Here is a 21,354-nt window from a genome sequence, read left to right as displayed (position 1 = left end):
AGAAGCTCGCAAAAACTGCATCCAATAACTCCTTGCCAAAACAAAAACAAAAAAAAAACAATAGTTTATTTAGTAGGAGTCTTACTTTCCAATAGTTTACTTATGTATGTAAAAAATCGACATGTAACAAATACGACAACTTCATTATATTCCCCAAAAACTTATACATACCAACATCTTACCCCAAAACAAAAAACTTCGAAAACAGACTTGCTTGAAATCAATGGAAATATTTTTATATGGAAATAACATTTAAACGATTTATGCGATAAAGTCAGACAAACTTTCATTGGCAAACCGAAACCGTTACAAAATGAAAATGCCAAGCACAAGTTTACTTTCTAAATGCATCCTGCAGAAAATGTAGAACTCCAACGGAACATTCAAAGACAAGCAGCCAACCAAGCAACCAACTAAACCATGTTAGCAGCAGGCACAAACAGACTTTGGTGATGCGATGCGTGGTTGTGGCAGATTTCGAAAAAAAAGTAGAATTCCAACATGACAAAGACTGAAACTGTAACAATTAGAACACAAAAATCTCTTTAACAATAGCAGCGAGTGAAACACAGTTAAATATGGCTGCCAAAAATACAAACCAGTTGACATTGTGGGTTTTTAGCCGTTCAAACAAAAACATGGAAAAAATCTTTGTTAGCAAAAATAAAATAAAAAATATTTGCCATCAATTAAACAAATAAGTTGTTATGATCCAAACTTGCAACTTTAAGTGGAAAATCAGCCACCGTTAATTGTTGTGTCGCTGTGTGTTTTTTATTTGTATTTCCTTTCATGCAATCAATTTTTATGTTGTATTAATTTGTTGTTGTATCTTTTTTCCTTTTCTTCTGTTTTTGGTTTTCTGCAGCGCCAATACGCAAATGGACAATGATGTCACACCAGTCTATCTGGCAGCACAAGAGGGTCATTTAGAAGTTCTCAAATTTCTTGTATTAGAAGCTGGCGGTTCTCTGTATGTACGGGCCCGTGATGGCATGGCTCCAATACATGCAGCCTCACAAATGGGCTGTTTGGATTGTGTCAAATGGATGGTAAGCAATATGTATGCAAAAGAAAAAAAATATGAAATAAAATACAAATAAAACGAAACGAAGTGGACTTAAATGTAATTATTCTCTAAGTTACTAAAAAAACATAACGCCAATAGAATTTCTGGGACACACTGTGCAACATTTTTAAGGTGATCTTGTGCAAACAATGCGAACTGAGGATTTTTTGAAAGTACAGACCCAAACGACAAGAAACCCTAGTTGGATTTAGTTGTGTCAGATCCAGCTCGGATTTTATGGCCCCATCTAAACATGGTTAAATATTGAGTTTTTAAAGAAATTCGGGGCTATATCTCTGAAACCAATGCGAATCTTCTTCTGACCTCTGAAGCAAGCTTGTAGATAAGGACAAGAATATAATATTTGGAAAAATAATGAACTCGAAAAACTACATTTATTGCCTCAAATTTCAAAATATATGCAAAAATACCACAATTTTTATTCATTTCGCACCGTTTTATTTTCTTTTAGAAAAATATTCCCTGGAATGTAATACACAACTCTTCAGAACATGTCATTGTTGTAAAATGCCTCTATCCCGTTGTTTTCAGTACATTTTTCAACGACGATTTAATAAAAGTGTCAATAATGTAGTGAAATCCGAAATGCAAGAATAAACTGTTGGTGTGAACTGTGTTTGAACTACGTGTTATAAAAGATATGATGCAAAATACCACTGAAACAACATGAAGTAAGCATTTTAGAGTTTCAGAATGTTCTAAGGAATTGTTGAGAACTTTATTTGGAAGATTTTTGCAAAAGGTTACTTGGTTCAACTCCCAATAGTTTAGCCGATACTGACCAGAATTTCAGCAATTATGTAAACTTTTCTATATTTTATTGATTTTGATGCCCTAGATGTAGTTTTTCTTATGTGGTTTCTTCAAAAGATAAGTTCTACAAGTTTAGGTCTACAATATTGCTAAAGACAGCAAGACCAAATTCCTATTCGTTTCTGAGATAAAGGTCTGATAAATGCAAAAAAGTGTAGATTAAGCCCGGTTTAGATGAGGCCATAAAATCCGAATTGGATCTGACAGGACAAAACCCAACTAGGGTTTTTGTAGTCTAAATATGTACTTTCAAAAAATCTATACTAGAAGTTGTTTGCATTTTCAGTGTTGCATAGTGACATTCAGGTTAAATTACACTGTGCAACACGAATATTATTAACCATATTCTGACAACGCAGCGTGATAGAAGACCAAAAAATAGAAGACAGACACGTGTCTTCTATTTTTTTTGGTCTTCTATCACGCTGCGGTGTCAGAATATGGTTAATAATATTCGTTTTTTCGTATCTCATAAACTTTTGCGGTTGTAGGCCTCCAAAGGTTTGAGGCTTTGATGTAAAAAGGGGTAATTTGCCAAGACTATATCTTCCAAACCGTTAGGAATTTCGAATTTATCTCAGAGGCAAAGTTGTAGATATTGTCTTAAGGAACCAAAAGTGTGTACACATATAATCCATCAAAATTTATATGCAAGGTCAAATTTCTTTTAAAATTTTTTCTCGAGTTTTGGTCTGCAGCTATCAAGCAGATCAAATTTAAAGCAAACAACCAACTACAAAAACGTACCTCAAATCCCAATAAACATCTTACTAGAACATATCGACACATCCAAATAATAGTATGCTAAGTCTAAAAAGTGAGTTTTGCAGGAGAAGCTCTCAAAGTTTGGAAAATTTTTGAACTTCAGTACTATGCTAAGTCAATATTTGCTTATAACTTCTGTTCGGATTTACCGATCATTACCAAAATTAGACAGAATTTAAGTTAAAGGACGTTTGACACCTCCAAATAATAGTTTGCTAATTCTGAAAAGCGAGTTTTGCAGGACAAGCTCCAAAATTTTGGAAATTTCTTTGACCTTCAGTACTATGCTAAGTAAATATTTGTTTATAACTTCTGTTCGGATCGTCCGATCATTACCAAAATTTGACAGAATTTAAGTTAAAGGACGTTAAATATAAACATGCTAAGTCGACTTAGCATACTATTGTTTGGAGGCGTCGATATGAACTCTATATAGACGGTTCCTAAAGGTCAAAATAACTAAGCAAATGGGATTTTTATCCTGTTTTCTCTGGTTCTGGTCCACAGATTACGGACATTTAATACAATACAAAATTAAATTAATACAAAATTTGGCCCTCGTCCCACAATGCCACAAAAATTCAAAATTTTTCGTTAAAATGTTGCATGCACTTGCTTACTCTCGATGGTAGATTTGGTCCAAGCTTTGTACAACGTAATAGTTCCAATCAAACATAGATAAGCTTATAATATGGACTATATCGGTCCACTCCTTCGGGTACCTCCCACACAAAAATAGCAAAATTTTGGCACAAGTGTGTTTAAGAACACTTCTTGCATAGTCATGAAATTCGCAGCAGGTTGTGCTCACGGTACATTTTTATCGGTACTTCATGAGATACTGTCCCAAAAAATCTAAATATACCTGCTGGCACCAACTCAAATGATTGATAACCACGATAACTTAAGAATTACGAATCCTTGAAGTTCCAGGAAGGTCTATACACTATCCTTCGATTCCCAGGGGTTCGAATCCCATGTTATGTAAATGTAAGTGCTTATATCGGGGAGCACTCATCGATATGAGAAAAGTCTCCATTGTCCCTACGGACAAATTACTATGGATATAAAGATCGGTCAGGGGGCACGAATTAACATTAACCGATTTTCATTAAATTTCATACTCAAGCTATTGGATCAAATGGAAAAAGTTGGGGGTTAGCATTTCAATAAATACAATTTTTGCTTTTTTCAGGTCACCCATGCCATGGATGCGTGGATTGGAGATTTTTTATTTATTGTTGTCTTATCATTATTAAAGAAGTTTTTAATTAATTGAATTAATCGAGCTAACATGACCTGACCTGAGGAGTTTTGTATTGAAAAAGTGAATTCTAGGGAAGTCTCACACAACCAACCGATATGCTACGATAGTTTCGCTGGTGGTTTAATCATCTCATCAGGAATATCGGATGTGAATGGCTCGAAGACAAAGACTGAGTTTGATAACTTCTATTTTTACAAACATTATAGCAAATTTGCAGATATGAAGTAGTTTTGAAGCCTTTTTCTTATCAAGTCCTGTCTAGAATCATTTCTCATCATCTGCATTGCAGATGTTTGGGATCTGCATAAACTTTACAAAAGTGATGGAAGAGAAACATTCATGTCGTCTCTATTGCCACCTGTTTTCTTAATGTCAGTTTTACCATTGGTAAAGGCTAGAAGTACACAAAAAAATATTTCAAGAATTTTTACATATTTTCGTTCGTGATGTAGTTTTTTCATATTGTACAGGTACCTTACATAAGATACGTGTGCAGTTTCTTACATCCATCCAAAAGCCACTATTTTTTCAAAAATATTTTCATCAGATGCAAAATCACCTTCCTATTTTTCCCTATATTCCCATTATTTGCTCTCATATTTCCTCTCTTGTTTGGTAAATGGCCTCAACTTTGCTCTCGTTTTCTCTTGAATGGTCTCATCGTCTCACATTGACACTGTATACAGTGTTGTTGTAGTTGATATATCAACAAACCACAACACAACCCCACCATCGTCCCACCATCACATTGATACTATACCAAGAAACCACAACAACACACGCTTTACTCTAAACCAGACGTGACCAAAAAGAGAACAGCCCAAAATGTGAATGTATTCAAACTATTGGCAACTTATGACTGTGTGTTAGTGTGTTTTTATGCACGCACGCTACAAAACAAAAACAAATCAAAACATTATATCTATTTCGTACGCTCTTTCTATGCATTCGGGTCGTATGTGTGTAAATTGCCGAAAAACTTCGGCACCGCTGTGTCAAAGAAGAACACATTTGCTCTAAACTACCACTGTCGCAACAATTGTTGTTAGTTAACTGACAAACCAAACAACTACAGTGCGTTTGGTGTTGAAAAAACAAAGTGATTGGCTGTACGATAAAGTTCGCATCTACAATTTTTTAATTTCTTTAATATAAAGGCAACATCTAATATCTCGAGCTAGTGCTGACAGACTCAACATGTTTGTAGATATTGTTCATATTGTTCTGCTATGCTCACAAGACGATAACAACTACAGTGAAAGTTATTAGAAACGGTAAGACTGACTGCCGTATCGTCAATTGCTTTGCAAATGACTGAAAATCTGCGAAGTATTGTGTTCAGGGATGGAAAATTCAGTACAATAGTACTTTTTTCAGTACCATTTCACTATAAAAAGTACCGATGTACCCCCGCGACCAATTCAGTACCATTTCCATAGTCTAGTCTATGTGGAACTAAAAATGCAAAATTAAAGATTAAAATTACTAGAAATTTTATAAATCTGGATATATGTACCTTTATGTTGGGAATATACCAAAATATGAAGCTATATTGATCATTTTCTTCGTGGAGCTCTTCCACCCTTTGAGAATCCGAAATATATAGTTACAGTCACTACGGTGGACTAATCATTTAAAAGATTTCACATCGAGCGGTATCGAAGTACATTCCAATATGAGAATCTACAATACCTCTTCTATGGGGGCTATATTAGTGATGGAAAACTATCGACAATCTAACTATCGTTTTGATTACTGACGAAAAACAAAGTTTACATCGGCCACCAAAACATTTTTTGGTCACGAATTATTTAAAAAAAAAATCATTTGTTCAGATTTCAATATAAATAATGCTTTATGTCAGCGATCAAAACGATAGTCGGACTACCGATAGTTTGCCAGCTCTATGCTATTTAAACGAATACAATGAATCTGATTTCAGTAATTTCGATGGGATAATGAGGCTAAATCTTTTAAAATACCGTTCTATTAGGGCTATATCAGAACGTGGACCCGCACTGGCAAATTTCTGGGGAAGAGTTTTGTGGCCCCAACGAAGACTAAATACCAAATTTCAACAATTTTGGTATGATAATGTGGCTCAAACCTTCAAAAAACCAAAAATCGGGAGGTACCGTTGAGGCCATTTTCAAAATAAAAAAGCTCCATATTAAATATTGAAAACTGTATATAGAATTCAACAGACGGACGGACCTGGTTATATACTTTATAGGGTCTCCCACGAATATTTCGATGTGTTACAAACAGAATAGCAAAGTTAATTATACCCTCCAGTATGTTATTAAAAATATACCATTTTTAAACATTCTTCAGATTTCACAGATTTAAGCTTTTGTTGTTGTTTTTTCAATGAATAAAAAATTTGTATGTTGTTTCCTTAAAAAATAATAAAAAGTACCTTTTCAATGGAAAAAGTACAATTTTAGTACTTTTTCAAATTTTCATTTTTCCATCCCTGATTGTGTTTCTTAACGCCATTGTATTTAACAACTGCGATGCCACGTGCTTCAACATGTCAAAAATACTTATTTTTAACGCAGGTAAAAAGCAAACATGTATCATTTTCATTTCTGATAAATTTAGTTGCATTTTAGAGGAACTATGCATGAGTGTGCAACTGAAATATTTTGACGAAGCTTAAGCAACACAAAGCAAATGACGATACGGAAGTCAGCCTAAATTACAATAAAAAAACATTAATTAAAAGCAGAAAAATTTGCCTCAGGTTTGGTTGGTGGTGTGTGGTGGTTGGTTGTTAGTCAATAAAAACAAAACAACTCGCCAAAATTGTTTTTTTTTTTTCAATCTCTCAGAAGAAACCAGTATTCTTTTTCCTTATAAAAGGAGTTCATTGAATGCAGAAATTTGAACCTTGGCAAGACGTTATGAACACTATTCCTTATTTTTCTGTGTACATATGGTTCATATTGTTCTGCTATGCTCACAAGACGATAACAACTACAGTGAAAATCATTAGAAGAAACGGTAAATTACAATAATACAAAAAAGCATTATAAAAATCAGCAAAATTTGTCTCTGATTTGGTTGGTGGTGGTGGGTGGTTGTTAGTCAATAAGAACAAAACAAGAACTCGCTAACATTTTTTTAATCTCTCAGAAGAAACCAGTATTTTTTGCTTTATGAAAGGCGTTCATCAAATGCAAAAAGTTGAACCTTGCCAAGACTTTATGAACAAGATTCTTAAAATGCAGTATTTTTTCTGTGTACTCGATGTTTGGTGATTTAGCCCACCATGGGGCTCATCCTCCATGACAAGACGAAGAACACGTTCCAGTATATGATGCAGAACTTGGGGGATGGGGAACTAAAACGCATCTCATTTAGTTGGTATTCAAGCTTGTTGTATTTGCAACAATCATCGCAATTAATTCCCACAATTTGAACACATCCATTCCCATCTTTCAGTTTGAGCGGAGCCTTTTTAAAATCATTCTTGAAAGCCACGGTCTGATATTCAAAGCTCTCAATGTGCTTGTTGTCAAAGGGAATGTTCTCAATTGTTCTCAATTTGCAGTTTGTACTGGTTTTTAGCCTGTCAAACCATTTCTTCAATTCCTTCATTGAAGAAAACGTTGTTTTGTATTTTTATACTCTTCCAGAATTTGTGCATATATTGGTTGATCAGATATTTGCAGCAAGTTCAATGTTTATTTCCATAAGGCTTTAGGCTTAAAATATGTCTTAAAATAATGACCGCTCTCAAATATAATAACTCAATTAATAAAATCCTTTTTTAATGTTTTAATACTCTGAAAAGAATCTATTGTATCCTTCTATGGCGTCCACTTCGGCATTCACTATTATACGATTTTAAGTGAACAAAAAACCCAGTCATAATATTACAACATTTTTATGTGCATCTTTATAACATAAAAAGCCACCCATCCAGATGCAATCAAAGTTATTGGGCATTATGATATTGCAGACGATGAACAGATGACAAAAAACATTTTTGTAATAACGATCATTATTATGTTTCTTCTACTTGTAAGTGTAAATACATACGTACAGACATGCATACATATGTATGCATTTATTTCTTAACGTTCTGACATGAATGATGAACAAATAAAGTGCCCAGACTAATCGATATACATTTATTGTAAGAGGTGGTAAAACCAATTCATATCTCCAGTACGACTTCTCTTAGCCAAGGGGCTGCAATGCAGAAAGAAAACTTGCAAATCACCTTTCTAAATTATGATTAATAACAATGACATGTAGTTGTTTTGTATCTGAGATGGAATGGTGTAAAAATACTATGTACATTTATTTGTAATACATTTGCGACGTAAACTTTTGCGAATCTTTTACACCGTCAAAAATTATGGATGTAGATCTGGCAAAAAATTGATGGACTATCGTATCGATTATTATACCCTACACCACAATGTGGAAAGGGTATTATAAAAAATCATGTAACTCCGCGAAATTTTCGGCGTAGACCCCCCGATGTGTATTCCAAAATACATATCTCGACGAGCGATAGCGATTTTGAAATGGGGGTCCGTCCATTAAAAATTGTAATCACGCTATAGGCCGCAATTATGGACCAATGTTCATGAAATTTTGTATGGAGGTCCGGTGCAGACCAGAAGATACCCCTATGACCGATGATCGTGTTATATTAAGGGGGTAAAATGGACCAAAAACCAAACTGTTGTCCGATGTTTGTAGCGGCTCTGTAGGTCGCGCGAAAATTTATGTAAAATTTGGGACAAAATTTTAGCCATTTGATAAAAAAATTCAAAGATTCAATCAAAAATTTATCGATTTTCCGGCGATAAACAAATTGTCATATTGACAAAATTCGATAAAATTATTTGATCACAAAGTAAAAATACAACTGATAAAATGTTTCACATTTGACAAAAATATTTATCAAAATATTTTATATTTTATTTAAAAACAAAAACAATTTTGTTTTTTTCAAAATAGTCTGGCTTAATCCCATTGTTGTTGTTTTAATATTTTAAAACAACTATTTTATTAGTGGAAAAGATTTGGCATTGTTCGCCAAGGGGTAAGGCAGGGAATACTATAGTTTCGATCCACGCCACTGGATCTCATCAGTTCCCTTGTTTCTTTGTTTGTTTGTGGATATTCTCCACCGAAGTTATTTTTCAATAACTTCTTCAACAAGAAACTTTTTATACCCAAACATCAATCGTCAGCTCGAAGTATAAAGGTAAGCAAAGAAAAAAGTTCAATGAGAAGTTTTTCCTTGGCAACCTCATACAACTCCGACGAAAGTGTCTGCGAAAACAATTCAAACCTCTTCCACTTGTATGTGTCGTCGAATTTCGACAATTGCACACACCAAAATTTGGTTGGTCTGCTTTACAGCAAAAACAACACACGTCGTGCCAGTGTCTTCAATTTGAAGCATTGTGGCGTTTTTTTTGTTTATATTGGGATAGCGTTTGCAATTTTGTTTTTTCAAAATAGTCTGGCTTAATCCCATTGTTGTTGTTTTACATACAAGTGGAAGAGGTTTGAATTGTTTTCGCAGACACTTTCGTCGGAGTTGTATGAGGTTGCCAAGGAAAAACTTCTCATTGAACTTTTTTCTTTGCTTACCTTTATACTTCGAGCTGACGATTGATGTTTGGGTATAAAAAGTTTCTTGTTGAAGAAGTTATTGAAAAATAACTTCGGTGGAGAATATCCACAAACAAGAAACAAGGGAACTGATGAGATCCAGTGGCGTGGATCGAAACTATAGTATTCCCTGCCTTACCCCTTGGCGAACAATGCCAAATCTTTTCCACTAACAAAATAGTTGTTTTAAAATATTAAAACAACAACAATGCACTATAGGTAATTTGCCCAGCTTTTGAGGCAAAAAGTCGATTTTGCAACTTTTAATAATAATAATTTTTTAGTTGGCATTAAAAAAAGAACATGTCAAAATTTATTAATATGAATGATATATTTCAATATAGCGTCATTATCGCGGTTTAAATTGCAGTCAAAGTGAGAATTTCGAAGAAGAACTAAAAAATATATATATTGTAAGACATATTTCAATGTATTTAAAACCGCGGAAAAATAAACCAAATGTAAATATATGTAAAATGGAATAGATTGGTAATTGCGAGAGGAATTTATTTAATATATAATATAGCTTAAACATTATGGGTAGCGACAAAAAAACACAAAAAGTCAAAAATAAATATTTTATTTTTCTTAAACTCACTTCATATAGACTTATACTAAATTGGCCGTGTTTGGCCGTGATTATGCTATTGGGAATATCTTCAGCAAAGGGTTCTGAATCAACTACATAATTACCAAGGTGCGATTTTTTGCGTTTTTTGAGTTATATCACTTTTTTGAAGGTGTCCTCCTTGCAGAAAAATATATATTTTTTTAATTTTTTGTTTGGTGAAGGAAATATCAAATACGAAAAAGCATCCGATTTGACCTAAAAAACATTTTCTTTAAAGAAATATTCACCATGTGTTCTAAAAATGTACATACGTGTTGTGGTCAACATTTTTGTTAATTATAGCTGTAATAAGTTCTAACTAGGGATCATTATTGCGTGATTTATTTGGTCCTTTAAAAATATAATATTTATACAGATCTTTTCGCGAATAAATATTTTAAACATATCAATGTTTATAAAAATCTTTTGGCGGATCAGTACTTTAGTTCATTGTAACCGTTTTTCTTTTATTGGGTTGGAACGGATAAAATAGGTAAAATGAGAATAGGGGGTAGGAATAAGAAAAGTTGTTCGTTATATCCTGCGTTCATTATAGACGTATTCGTCTGTACAATTTTTATTAAAGCCTACTTTTAAATATCATATATTTAAATATTTGAAACAGTGCTTAAATTCGTCGCTATCCGCTTCTGCTTTAAAGCGGGCCTGAAAATCGTAACAAATTGTAAAAAATTCTATTCGCGGGGTAACAGCTTTTGTTTGTTATAGTCGTGGTCGTTTTAAGAAGTTGAATGTGTGTACAAATATTAAGAAAAATTCTTTGGAAACATAAAACTTTGTTCGCTATAAACGCAGTTTCTTATAACCGATGTTCGCTATATCCGAATTTTACGTTGTAATTCATTGTTTTATCTTACTTTTGCATATAAAGCAATAAAAATGTATAAAAAGCCCACATATCCACAGCTATTAATTTTTGCCTCAAAAACAGGCTAAATTACCTATAGTGCAATGGGATTAAGCCAGACTATTTTGAAAAAACAAAATTGCAAACGCTATCCCAATAAAAAAAAACGCCACAATGCTTCAAAAACAAAAACAATTATTTAAAAACAAAATATTTTTTTGATGAACAAAATTGTTGAATAAATTTTTATACATTTTCATATTTACAATTATTTTGTTGTTTTTTGTTAAATAGAAACCCAAAAGCCAAATTGGTCCAGAATGGTTCGATATTGATTTTAAATTAGGTTAAAACTATTAATAAGTTATTACGGAAAGCGTATATGCAATTATAACAAATAAAATTAAATAATGCATTACTGAACTTCAATGCATTTGGTGCGGAAACTTTTTTCGCGATAGAGAAAAAATGACACCCTACTTCATAGTAGTTTTTCGTGCTCTAGTCGGCTATGCGGTGGTATTTTGTAATATTTGCAAAAATTGCAAAAAAGTTATAACCCTACTGTTTATTGGTAGCTATTCTAACAACCACTGAATGCTGATACAAAATTTGGAATATATTGATACATATTTTTGTCAATATGTGAAATATTTTATCAGTTCAATATAAAAAATCGATAAATATTTTAGTCAATATGTGAAATATTTTATAAGTTGTATTTTTACTTTGTGATCAAATAATTTTATCGAATTTCGTGAATATGACAATTTTTTTTTCGCCGGAAAATCGATAAATTTTTTTTCTGTGTACAGAGATGGTTTTACGCTACACGGTGCTCTTTAAATGGAAGGGAACCTGGAAAGTTTTTGTGGATTCTGAAATGTTCATAGATGAGAAAAATCAAAAAAAAAAAAAAAAAAATCGCCGGAGCGCTTTTTAAATAAATCGCGATCCAAATTGACATTTTTAGGGGTTTTTTTTGTTTTTCACGATTTTGCTTGGAAACCGCAAGTTCTATCGAAATGGGACTAAAGAAAATGTTGCAGCTATGAAAATTCTCTACATGATTGATGATAGTTTCGTAGGTTTTACCGTTATTGAGATATAGAAGTTCAAATTGGGACAATGCATTCATTGACTGTATCGCTGCCTTATAAAACAAGTGCGCCTTTTTGCGGATTTTGAAACAGCAGAAGAAGACAACAGAAATATCATATAGCTATCATTGTCCCTGAAAAATATTCCATAAAAATTGATGTGGTATCCGATGGAATTGCAATTTTCGAATTTCGAAAAAAGTTGAGTTGTGCTGAATTGTGCTAGGTTTGTGCCCATTTGTGCCGAAACATTTTTTTCGAAATTCGAAAAAATGGCTGAGATATTCGACAAAACATTTTTTTCGAAAAAATGTTGCCAGAATTGCAATTTTCGAATTTCGAAAAAATTTAAGTTGTGCTGAATTGTGCTCATTTTGTGCCCATTTGTGCCGCAAGATTTTTTTTTTTTGATATCTCGTACCATTTTCGAAAAAACCTATATTTTCGAATACATCACAGAATTGCAATTTTCGAATTTCGAAAAAACAAAAGTTGTGCTGAATTCTACTCAATTTGTTGTGCCAACTTGTGCCGTTTAAATTTTTTAAATATCTCTAACCGTTTTCAAGATATGGTAATTTCGAAAAACCAGTATTTTGTGTGAAAAATCACTGTAATTTCTGCACAATTTTTCGTCCATACATTGAAAATTTCCAACTTTACTCGTTACTCGCTCAAAATGAAAAAAAATCCTATCACTTCCGTTTAAATAGGATTTTTTTAATTCTGTAAATTGTGCTGAATTGTGCTCGTCTAGCACACATTTTTCGCCTTACATTGCAAAATTCCATCTCTACTAGAGTTTCTGGTCGGGAATTCCCGACCCGGGATTTTCCGGGAATTCTCGATTTTTTTTCGGACGGGATTTCCCGGGAAATTTTTTGAAATTCCCGGGAATACGGGTATTTGTATTTTTCATATATAAGTCTTATATTATTTGTCTTATAGTTATTTAATGTTGAAAATAAAGTGGAATAGCGATTATTCATGTCCCGATAATTCGTAATTCCCGATCATTTGTAACAAACTTAGGGTCCATAGTAAAAATCGCGATAATTCGTGTAAAATACATACATTTTGGTCCTCTCGATAATTTTTTTCTGGAATTCGAAGTTTGTACAACCTCACATAATTCTGAACTTTTTGGAGCCATTTCCTTGTTGTTCTAGTCCATGTTTAATGGCATTTATTTGATAAGATATAAACTCTGTGATCGATTCGAATTGTTTTTTCTCCAAAATTATTGTATGTAATATTAAAAACTGTATAATGTGCAAGTGGCGAATCTTGTATATTAGGAATGGAAGTCAGTAATAACTATAGTATGTATGTTCATATAAGTACGCCTCTATATCTCTGGTGCCACCGTGGTGCAATTGTGAAAACCAAAAACCCTTCATCAACGGATTTATTCTATGATCGACACGCCCTTCGAATCATAAAAATAACTCCCCATATCATTGACCTAAAAAATATAGTCGCACAGCAATCATTGATAAGATGGAAGCCTTTGCGAGGATGGTCGTGGGAAACAGCAATTTATATAATCTTTGTTCCTTTACACTACAGTTTCTTCAAGTTTTAACATTTTTACCATTTTTAATTAGGAAAGCGTTCCTTAACCCCAAAAAGTAGTAAAACTGGAAGCAATTTTTTAGAGAGTGAGAGAGCACAGAGAACCAAAATTACTTTCTTTTTTACTACTTTCTGCTCGACAAATTTCGTTGTGTACAAAGTGGAAAATCTGTCAAACTGCTGATTTGGCATTTATTTGACAATTAGGGCAAAAGCAAGTCAAAGCAAAATAAAAAGAAATAAAATAAAATAATAAAAATTTAAACCAGTGAAATAAAAAACAGTGAAATTTGTTTTGTTTGTTATTTTTTTAAGCAGCCATGACTGTTTTTTGACATTGCTGCCAGATCTACTATTTTTCCGTTTCTTTACTTTTGTGGAAAACTTGTTACGTGAGAGCAATTTTCACAGTTGTCTGAGAGAAAAAAGTAAACAAACAAAGCTATAATCTCCGCAAATTAGTCAGGAAGAACTGGTTGGCTTGAACAGCTGCCATATATGATGCATTGGTACTTTCAAGATTTTGGCCAATCGTCATTAATATTGTTCCAAATAGATAACTAATGATACAACTATACATATAAAGAGTATTTATTTACTTCCTCTCTGTCACGTCTATGCCCCACAAACTCGATTTCTCTTATTCCCGGGAATTCCCGGGTTCCCGGGAATGAGAAATTTGTATTCCCGATTTCCCGGGATTGAAAAAAAGTCGGGAATTCCCAAACTCTAATCTCTACTCGTTACTCGTTAAAATCGCAAATAGTGTTTTTCACTGTATTTTTTGCAAAAATGCAAATATCGAGACGATTTTTTCACAACAAATTGAGTAGAATTCAGCACAACTTTTGGTTTTTCGAAATTCGAAAATTGCAATTCTGTGATGTATTCGAAAATATCGTTTTTTTTCGAAAATGGTACGAGATATCGAAAAAATTTTTGCGGCACAAATGGGCACAAACTGAGCACAAATCAGCACAACGTAAATTTTTTCGAAATTCGAAAATTGCAATTCTGGCAACATTTTTTCGAAAAAAATGTTTTGTCGAATATCTCAGCGATTTTTTTGAATTTCGAAAAAAAAAATTCGGCACAAACCTAGCACAATTCAGCACAACTCAACTTTTTTTCGAAATTCGAAAATTGCAATTCTATCGGATACCACATTAAAAATTGACGCTATAAAAATCATAGTTGACAAAAAAAAAAATTATAAAAATCCACCTTTAAGGCGGTAAATATCCACGTTTATTTGACAGTCCCTGAAAAAATATCCTATAAAAATTCACTGTTATGTCCACTGTTATATCCCTATAATAATGTCCTATAAAAATCCAGCTCTGTTGCCCCTGAAAAATATCCTACGAAAATACACGTTTACAACTCTTTTGGTCCCTGAAAAATTGTCCTATAAAAATCCACGTTTAAAGCTTTGTTGGCCCCTGAAAAAGATCCTATAAAAATCCACGTTCATACCTCTGTTGACCCACTGAAAAATATCCTATAAAAATCCAAGTTTAAAGCTCTGTTGGGCCCTGAAAAAATGTCGTATAAAGCTCTGTTGGGCCCTGAATAAAATGTCCTATAAAAACCACGCTTAATGCTTTGTTGGTCCCTGAAAAAAATCCTATAAAAATCCACTTTCATACCTCTATTGACCCCTGAAAAATATCCTATAAAAATCCACATTTAAAGCCCTGTTGGGCCCTAAAAAAAGTCCTATAAAAATCCACGTTTAAATGTTTTCGGTCCTTAAAAATGTCCTATAAAAATCCACGTTTAAAAGTCTGTTGGGCCATGAAAAATCCACGTTTAAAGCATTGTTGGCCCCTGAAAAAGATCCTATAAAAATCCAAGTTTAAAGCTCCGTTGGGCCCTGACAAAATGTCCTATTAAAATCCACGTTTAAAGCTCTGTTGGGCCCTAAAAAGTTCTATAAAAACGTTTTAAAACTCTGTTGGGACCTGAAAACATGTGCTATACAAATCCACGTTTAAAGCTCTGTTGGTCCTTGAAAAATTTCCTATAAAAATCCACGTTTAAAGCTCTGTTGGACCCTGAAAAAATGTCCTATAAAAATCCACGTTTAAAGCTCTGTTGGGCCCTGAAAAAATGTCCTATAAAAATCCACGTTTAAAACTTTTTCGGCCCTTAAAAATGTCCTATAAAAATCCACGTTTAAAAGTCCGTTGGGCCATGAAAAAATGTCCTATAAAAATCCAAGCTTATAGTCTGTTAACCCCTGAAGAAAATTTCCTATACAAATCCACCTTTATAGTCTGTTGGCCATGAAAAATATCCCATAAAAATCCATGCTTATATCTCTGTTGGCTCCTGAAAAAATTTCTTATAAAAATGCAAGTTTATTGGTCTGTTGGCCCCTGAAAAATCATCCTATAATAATACATGTTTATAGTATGTTGGCCCCTGAAAAATATGCTATACAAAATCCACTCTTATAGCTTTGTTGGCCCCTGAAAAAATCTTCTATAAAAACCACGTTTATTGCTCCTAAAAAATCCTTTAAAATTCGTGTTTAATCACGTAGAAAAAATCCACTTTTATTACTCCGGAAAAAATATCCTCTAAAAATCCAGCTTAATAGCTCTGTTGGCCCCTGAAAAAATACCCTATAAAACCCACGTTTATAGCCCTGTTGGCCGCTGCAGAAATATCCTATAAAAATCCACGTTTATAGCTCTGTAGACCCCTGAAAAAATATCCTACTAAAACCACGAGTTGGCCCTTGAAAAAAATATCCTAAAAAATCCTGAAAAAACAACGTATAAAATCCAGATTTATATCTTGTTGGCTCCTGAAAAAATAACGTATACGAATCCACGCTTACAGCTTTGTTGGCCCCCGAAAAAATATGCTATAAAATTCCATGTCTAGAGCTCTGTTGGCCTATGAAAAAATAACCCATAAAATCCAAGTTTATAGCTTCTAAAAAATTATCCAATGAAAATCCACGTTTATAGCTATGTTCACCCATGACAAAATAACATATACAAATCCACGATAATAGCCCCTGAAAAAGTTATCCTATCTACGTTTATAGCTCCTGAAAAAATATCCTATAAAAATCCATGTTTATAGCTCCAAAAAACCACGTTTATAGCTCTATTGACCCTGACAAAATAATCTATAAAAATACACGTTTATAGCGCTGCTGCTCTCTGAAAAAATATTCTATAAAAAGTCCACATTTATAGTTCTGTTCGCTCCTGAAAAAATAGCTTATAAAAATCTAAGTTTATAGCTCTGTTGGCCCCTGACAAATATCCTATAAATTTCACGTTTATAGCTCTGTTGGTCCCAGAAAAGTATATCCCATAAAATTCACGTTTATATAAAATCCTAGTTTATAGCTCTGTTGACCCCAAAAGAAATAACCTATAAAAATTGACGTTCATAGCTCTGTTGGGCCACCAACATAGTCTTTATTATCACCGCATTATAGCCCTTGTCAATTAAAGGCTCTATTCCTTAAAAACTCCACTCCAAATAAATATTAATCTGATTTTTATTTTCAGGTACAAGATCAAGGCGTTGATCCGAATTTACGTGATGGAGATGGTGCCACGCCATTGCACTTTGCTGCCTCACGCGGTCATCTATCAGTGGTGAGATGGCTGCTCAGTCATGGTGCAAAATTATCACTGGACAAATACGGTAAATCGCCCATAAATGATGCAGCAGAAAATCAACAAGTTGAGGTAAGTTGGCTGCAGTTGGTGTGTATGTATAAGTAAGAGCTCTCAAACTTTCATAGCAAATCATCAGCATCATCATAAAACTAAAAACAAAGATTAACTTGTTCTATTTGATTTTTTTCTTTACTTCTTCATTCAATCTCAAAGTGTTTGAACGTGCTGGTGCAACATGGAACATCTGTTGACTACAATAATGGACGTGAAAAGAAAACAACATCAAAACATGGCAAATCTTCGACGTCGGGACGCAATGCTGCAGCACAACAACAGCAACATTACCATCATCAAAACGGTGGTGCTGGTAATAACTCGTCAATGGGTCACAACAATTCTCATGGCAGCTGCAACAATTCGATGAGCAGCAAACAGACCAGTCGTAGCAATACCATCAAATCGAAAACATCATCGACCATGAGCTCCGACCAGGAACCATTCTATTTGCATCCGCCATCAACAATGGGTGCACGCAGCAAGGCCAGTGAATCGATTTACACAGCCCAGTCACAGCATTCACGTTCATCATCCGAAAAGCATTACAACGGATCATTGGTTCCAAACAACGATGGCCTTTATGTAAATCCAATGCGTGTAAATGGGGTGTATACACCACCCTCGCCGACTGGTAGCATCTCGGGAGATTCATTTTTCCTACACGATCCCCAAGAGGTGATCTATAATCGGGTGCGCGATTTATTTGATTCCGATTCGAGCAGTGTGAAGCACTCCAATCCACACAGACAGCCAAGTCATCATCAGCAAAAAACCAAGCACAACATGTCCCATAACAATTCCACACCCAGTTCAAATGCCATGACCATACAGGCGGATGTCCATTCAAGTTCTAGTGGTGCTGGTAGTGGTTCTGATGAATCGGCTTCCATTGCCTCAAGTTTGAATTCTCCCAAGATACAAACACATCGTAATCATAGTTTCACTCGTCATAATAATTTGCCACAACCACCACCAACATCGTCACAGCAGAAACAACATCATTCACAACAACAGCAGCAACAACAACACCCCCAACAACATTATCAACAAAATAACAACAGCAACACAAACACCAACAGTAGCATCAACAGCAATCGCCAGAACTACAATCAGTCGTCTTCACAGGTGCTTAATAACAAGACTCCAGCCACCAGCAACAACTCCCATTCTAATTCGACCAACAACACTGCCAATAACTTTTTGAACAATCACAAGAACAACAACACCAGCGGTAGCAGCAGCAAATTGAATGGCAACATCCACAAGACATCATCATCACAATCGAATAGCCATGACCATGATTATGAAGACATCTATTTGGTGCGGGAGGATGCTAGAAAAAATCAACAGAAATATATGGTCGGTAGATCACGTTCCAGAGATAGTGGTTCACATTCACGTTCGGCATCAGCATCGTCGACACGCAGTACAGATGTTGTTCTGCAATATAGTAATCATGTAAGTTTGAATATATTTTAAATGAATTTCCTGAAGGTTTGGGATGCATTTGGGGTGGTAAACATTTTCAAGGGGTAGTTAGCAGCCCATGGGAATACTCGTACTATATGCTGCAATCGTATGCATACATTGGATAATAGAAAAACAAAAACAGAAAAAATTTCATACAGCTGAAAATGCTCTTAAATCCCTTTGTAATCCTAGCGCCAATTATTTCGGTCATGTAAGACGTTTTATGAGTGGTGTTCGACAAGCCATTTCGAAATTGCCATTAAAAGTTAGTTCCACATCATTAAGCCAATAATGAACAAGTAAGAACGGCGTTAAGTTCGGCCGGTCCGAACTTTTTATACCCTCCACCACGAACTGTTTTGAAGTGAATAAGAACAATTAGTATCATTTCATTTATGAAAGTACTAAACTCTTCCTCTTATTCCGTGCAGATGCAGAATATCTTAAATGATAAAAGAGCTCATATGAGGCGTCATTGTTCATTTTTTTTCAAAACGTTGACCAATTTTACAACTATCCGAATGGGGCTTTTGTATCGTCTGGCAACACGCAATACTAAATTACAGCAATATTGGTTCGAAAATTTGACAAAAAACCCTCGAAATACTGAAATTGGGAAATATAGGCTAAACTAAAACCCGGATATACATGAATAGATTTCTATACACGCAACGAAGACTAAATAACAAATGTCAGTCTTTCGGTGGGATATCGACGTCACAACCTTCAGAATTACGAAAATCGAGAGGTATCGTTCTATTTCTGAAGAATATTGAGGCCACAACCTTCAAAACACCGAAAATCGGTAGGTACGTTCTAAGGGGGCTATATAGAGACGTAACTATATCGACAAATTTCAGGTAGAATGTTTCCCAGCGATGATTAAATACCAAATTTCCGCCATTTTCGATGGTATATTGAGACCTCCACTTTCAAAATCGGTGGGGGCTATATGAAGACGTGGACCTATATCGATCAAATTCAGGTGGAAAGTTTTATACACCCAACGAAGCCTAAATACCAAATTCCAGCCATGTTGATGGAATATTGAGGTCACAACCTTCAAAATACCGAAAATCGGGAGGGAGGCGTGGACATATACTTACTTAATTACTTAGCTGGCCCATTACAGAACAATTGTTCTCTCTGTCTATTGCTTCTCTTTCTGGAATAACGCGTCTTGTCATCTCTTTATCCACTTGTTTGCGCCATCTATTCTTTGGCCTGCCAATTCTGGGTGCACCGCCAAGCGGCTCATATCTATACGCCTTTTTAGCGGGTTCATCATCGCTCATTCTTATGATATGGCCTAGCCAACGCAATCGTTGCATCTCAATACGTTTAACTATATTGATGTCGTTGTATAGCAGATACAGCTCGTGGTTCATGCGACGTCGATATTCACCGTCAACGCAGATTGGTCCGTAGATCTATGGACGCATTGCGCGCCGACACCATCAACTTAGTATTCCCGCCGCTTACCGCCAGACCCACTTTAGCAGATTCTCCTTCGACCTTCATAAAGGTGTCAGTTACTTCTTTTACTGATCGTCCCATGATGTCTATATCATCAGCATAAGCAAGTAACATGTGGCTATTGGTGTAGATTGTGCTACTTCTTTTGACGTTTGCCTCTCGAATAACCCTTTCCAGCAGGATGTTGAAGAGATCACACGGGAGGCTGTCTCCTTGCCTGAAACCTCTTTTGGTACAAAATTCTTCGGAGAGGTTCTTCCCTATTTTAACTGAGGATCTCGTGTCAGTTAAAGTCATTTTACAAAGCCAAATGAGCTTTGCGGGGATACCAAATTCAGACATGGCCTGGAATACCTTTGAACGTAGTAGGCTGTCGAAGACTGCTAAATTTCAATGTAAAACACATTGAAATGTATGCTCACTTGCACTCAGTAAGCGCCCACTGGCTATCTCAAACATATACACACATTTATAAATGGTGGCGGTTTATTGAAACGCCAAAGCTTCTGCGTCTCCTATTACACCACACCCACAGCTCTTTATTATAAAACAGTATTCCGCATCCGCGAGAGTCCTGTTGTTACTCTCTTTGACAAAAATTCTCTCTCCACTTATCTAACATAAAAAATATGTTGGTACCCAAACAAATAAAATTGAGATATGTTACAAAATGCTGCAAACCTATATTTGTTTGGACACAAACAAATTATGTTGGATCTAAACATATATTTGCAACCACTCCTAAACAAATATTTGTTTGGATCCAAACATACATCTAACATATATTTTTCTGCGTGTAGTTGACCCCAACCATCTTCTGCACAAGAACGGGCACAGGACATAACCTACTGAGGTTACAATCGTTGAGTATGCATTTTTCCAGCCAAATTTTGCTAATCAATTTATGCGTACTCCTAATCAGTTTGTCGCTACCGACCTTGAATAGCTCAACAGGCAGCCCATCAACACC

General features: G+C 34.7%; 1 protein-coding gene across 4 annotated transcripts in view; it reads left to right on the top strand.

Moving 5' to 3' along the window:
* f (espin protein forked) overlaps positions 1–21,354 on the top strand; it is a 325,622-nt gene that overhangs the window by 207,070 nt on the left and 97,198 nt on the right. For all 4 annotated transcript variants that reach the window (XM_073974572.1, XM_073974571.1, XM_073974570.1 and 1 more), the window contains 3 exons: positions 869–1,052; positions 17,268–17,450; positions 17,595–18,896. In XM_073974572.1, coding sequence (XP_073830673.1) covers positions 869–1,052; positions 17,268–17,450; positions 17,595–18,896 — 1,669 coding nt within the window. The remainder of the gene's footprint in view (positions 1–868; positions 1,053–17,267; positions 17,451–17,594; positions 18,897–21,354) is intronic.

This window comes from Musca autumnalis, unplaced genomic scaffold, assembly GCF_047663935.1.
Source record: "Musca autumnalis isolate F117 unplaced genomic scaffold, ASM4766393v1 scaffold_3, whole genome shotgun sequence".
Taxonomy (NCBI): Eukaryota; Metazoa; Arthropoda; class Insecta; order Diptera; family Muscidae; genus Musca; species Musca autumnalis.
This window is presented reverse-complemented; position numbering and strand designations above follow the sequence as displayed.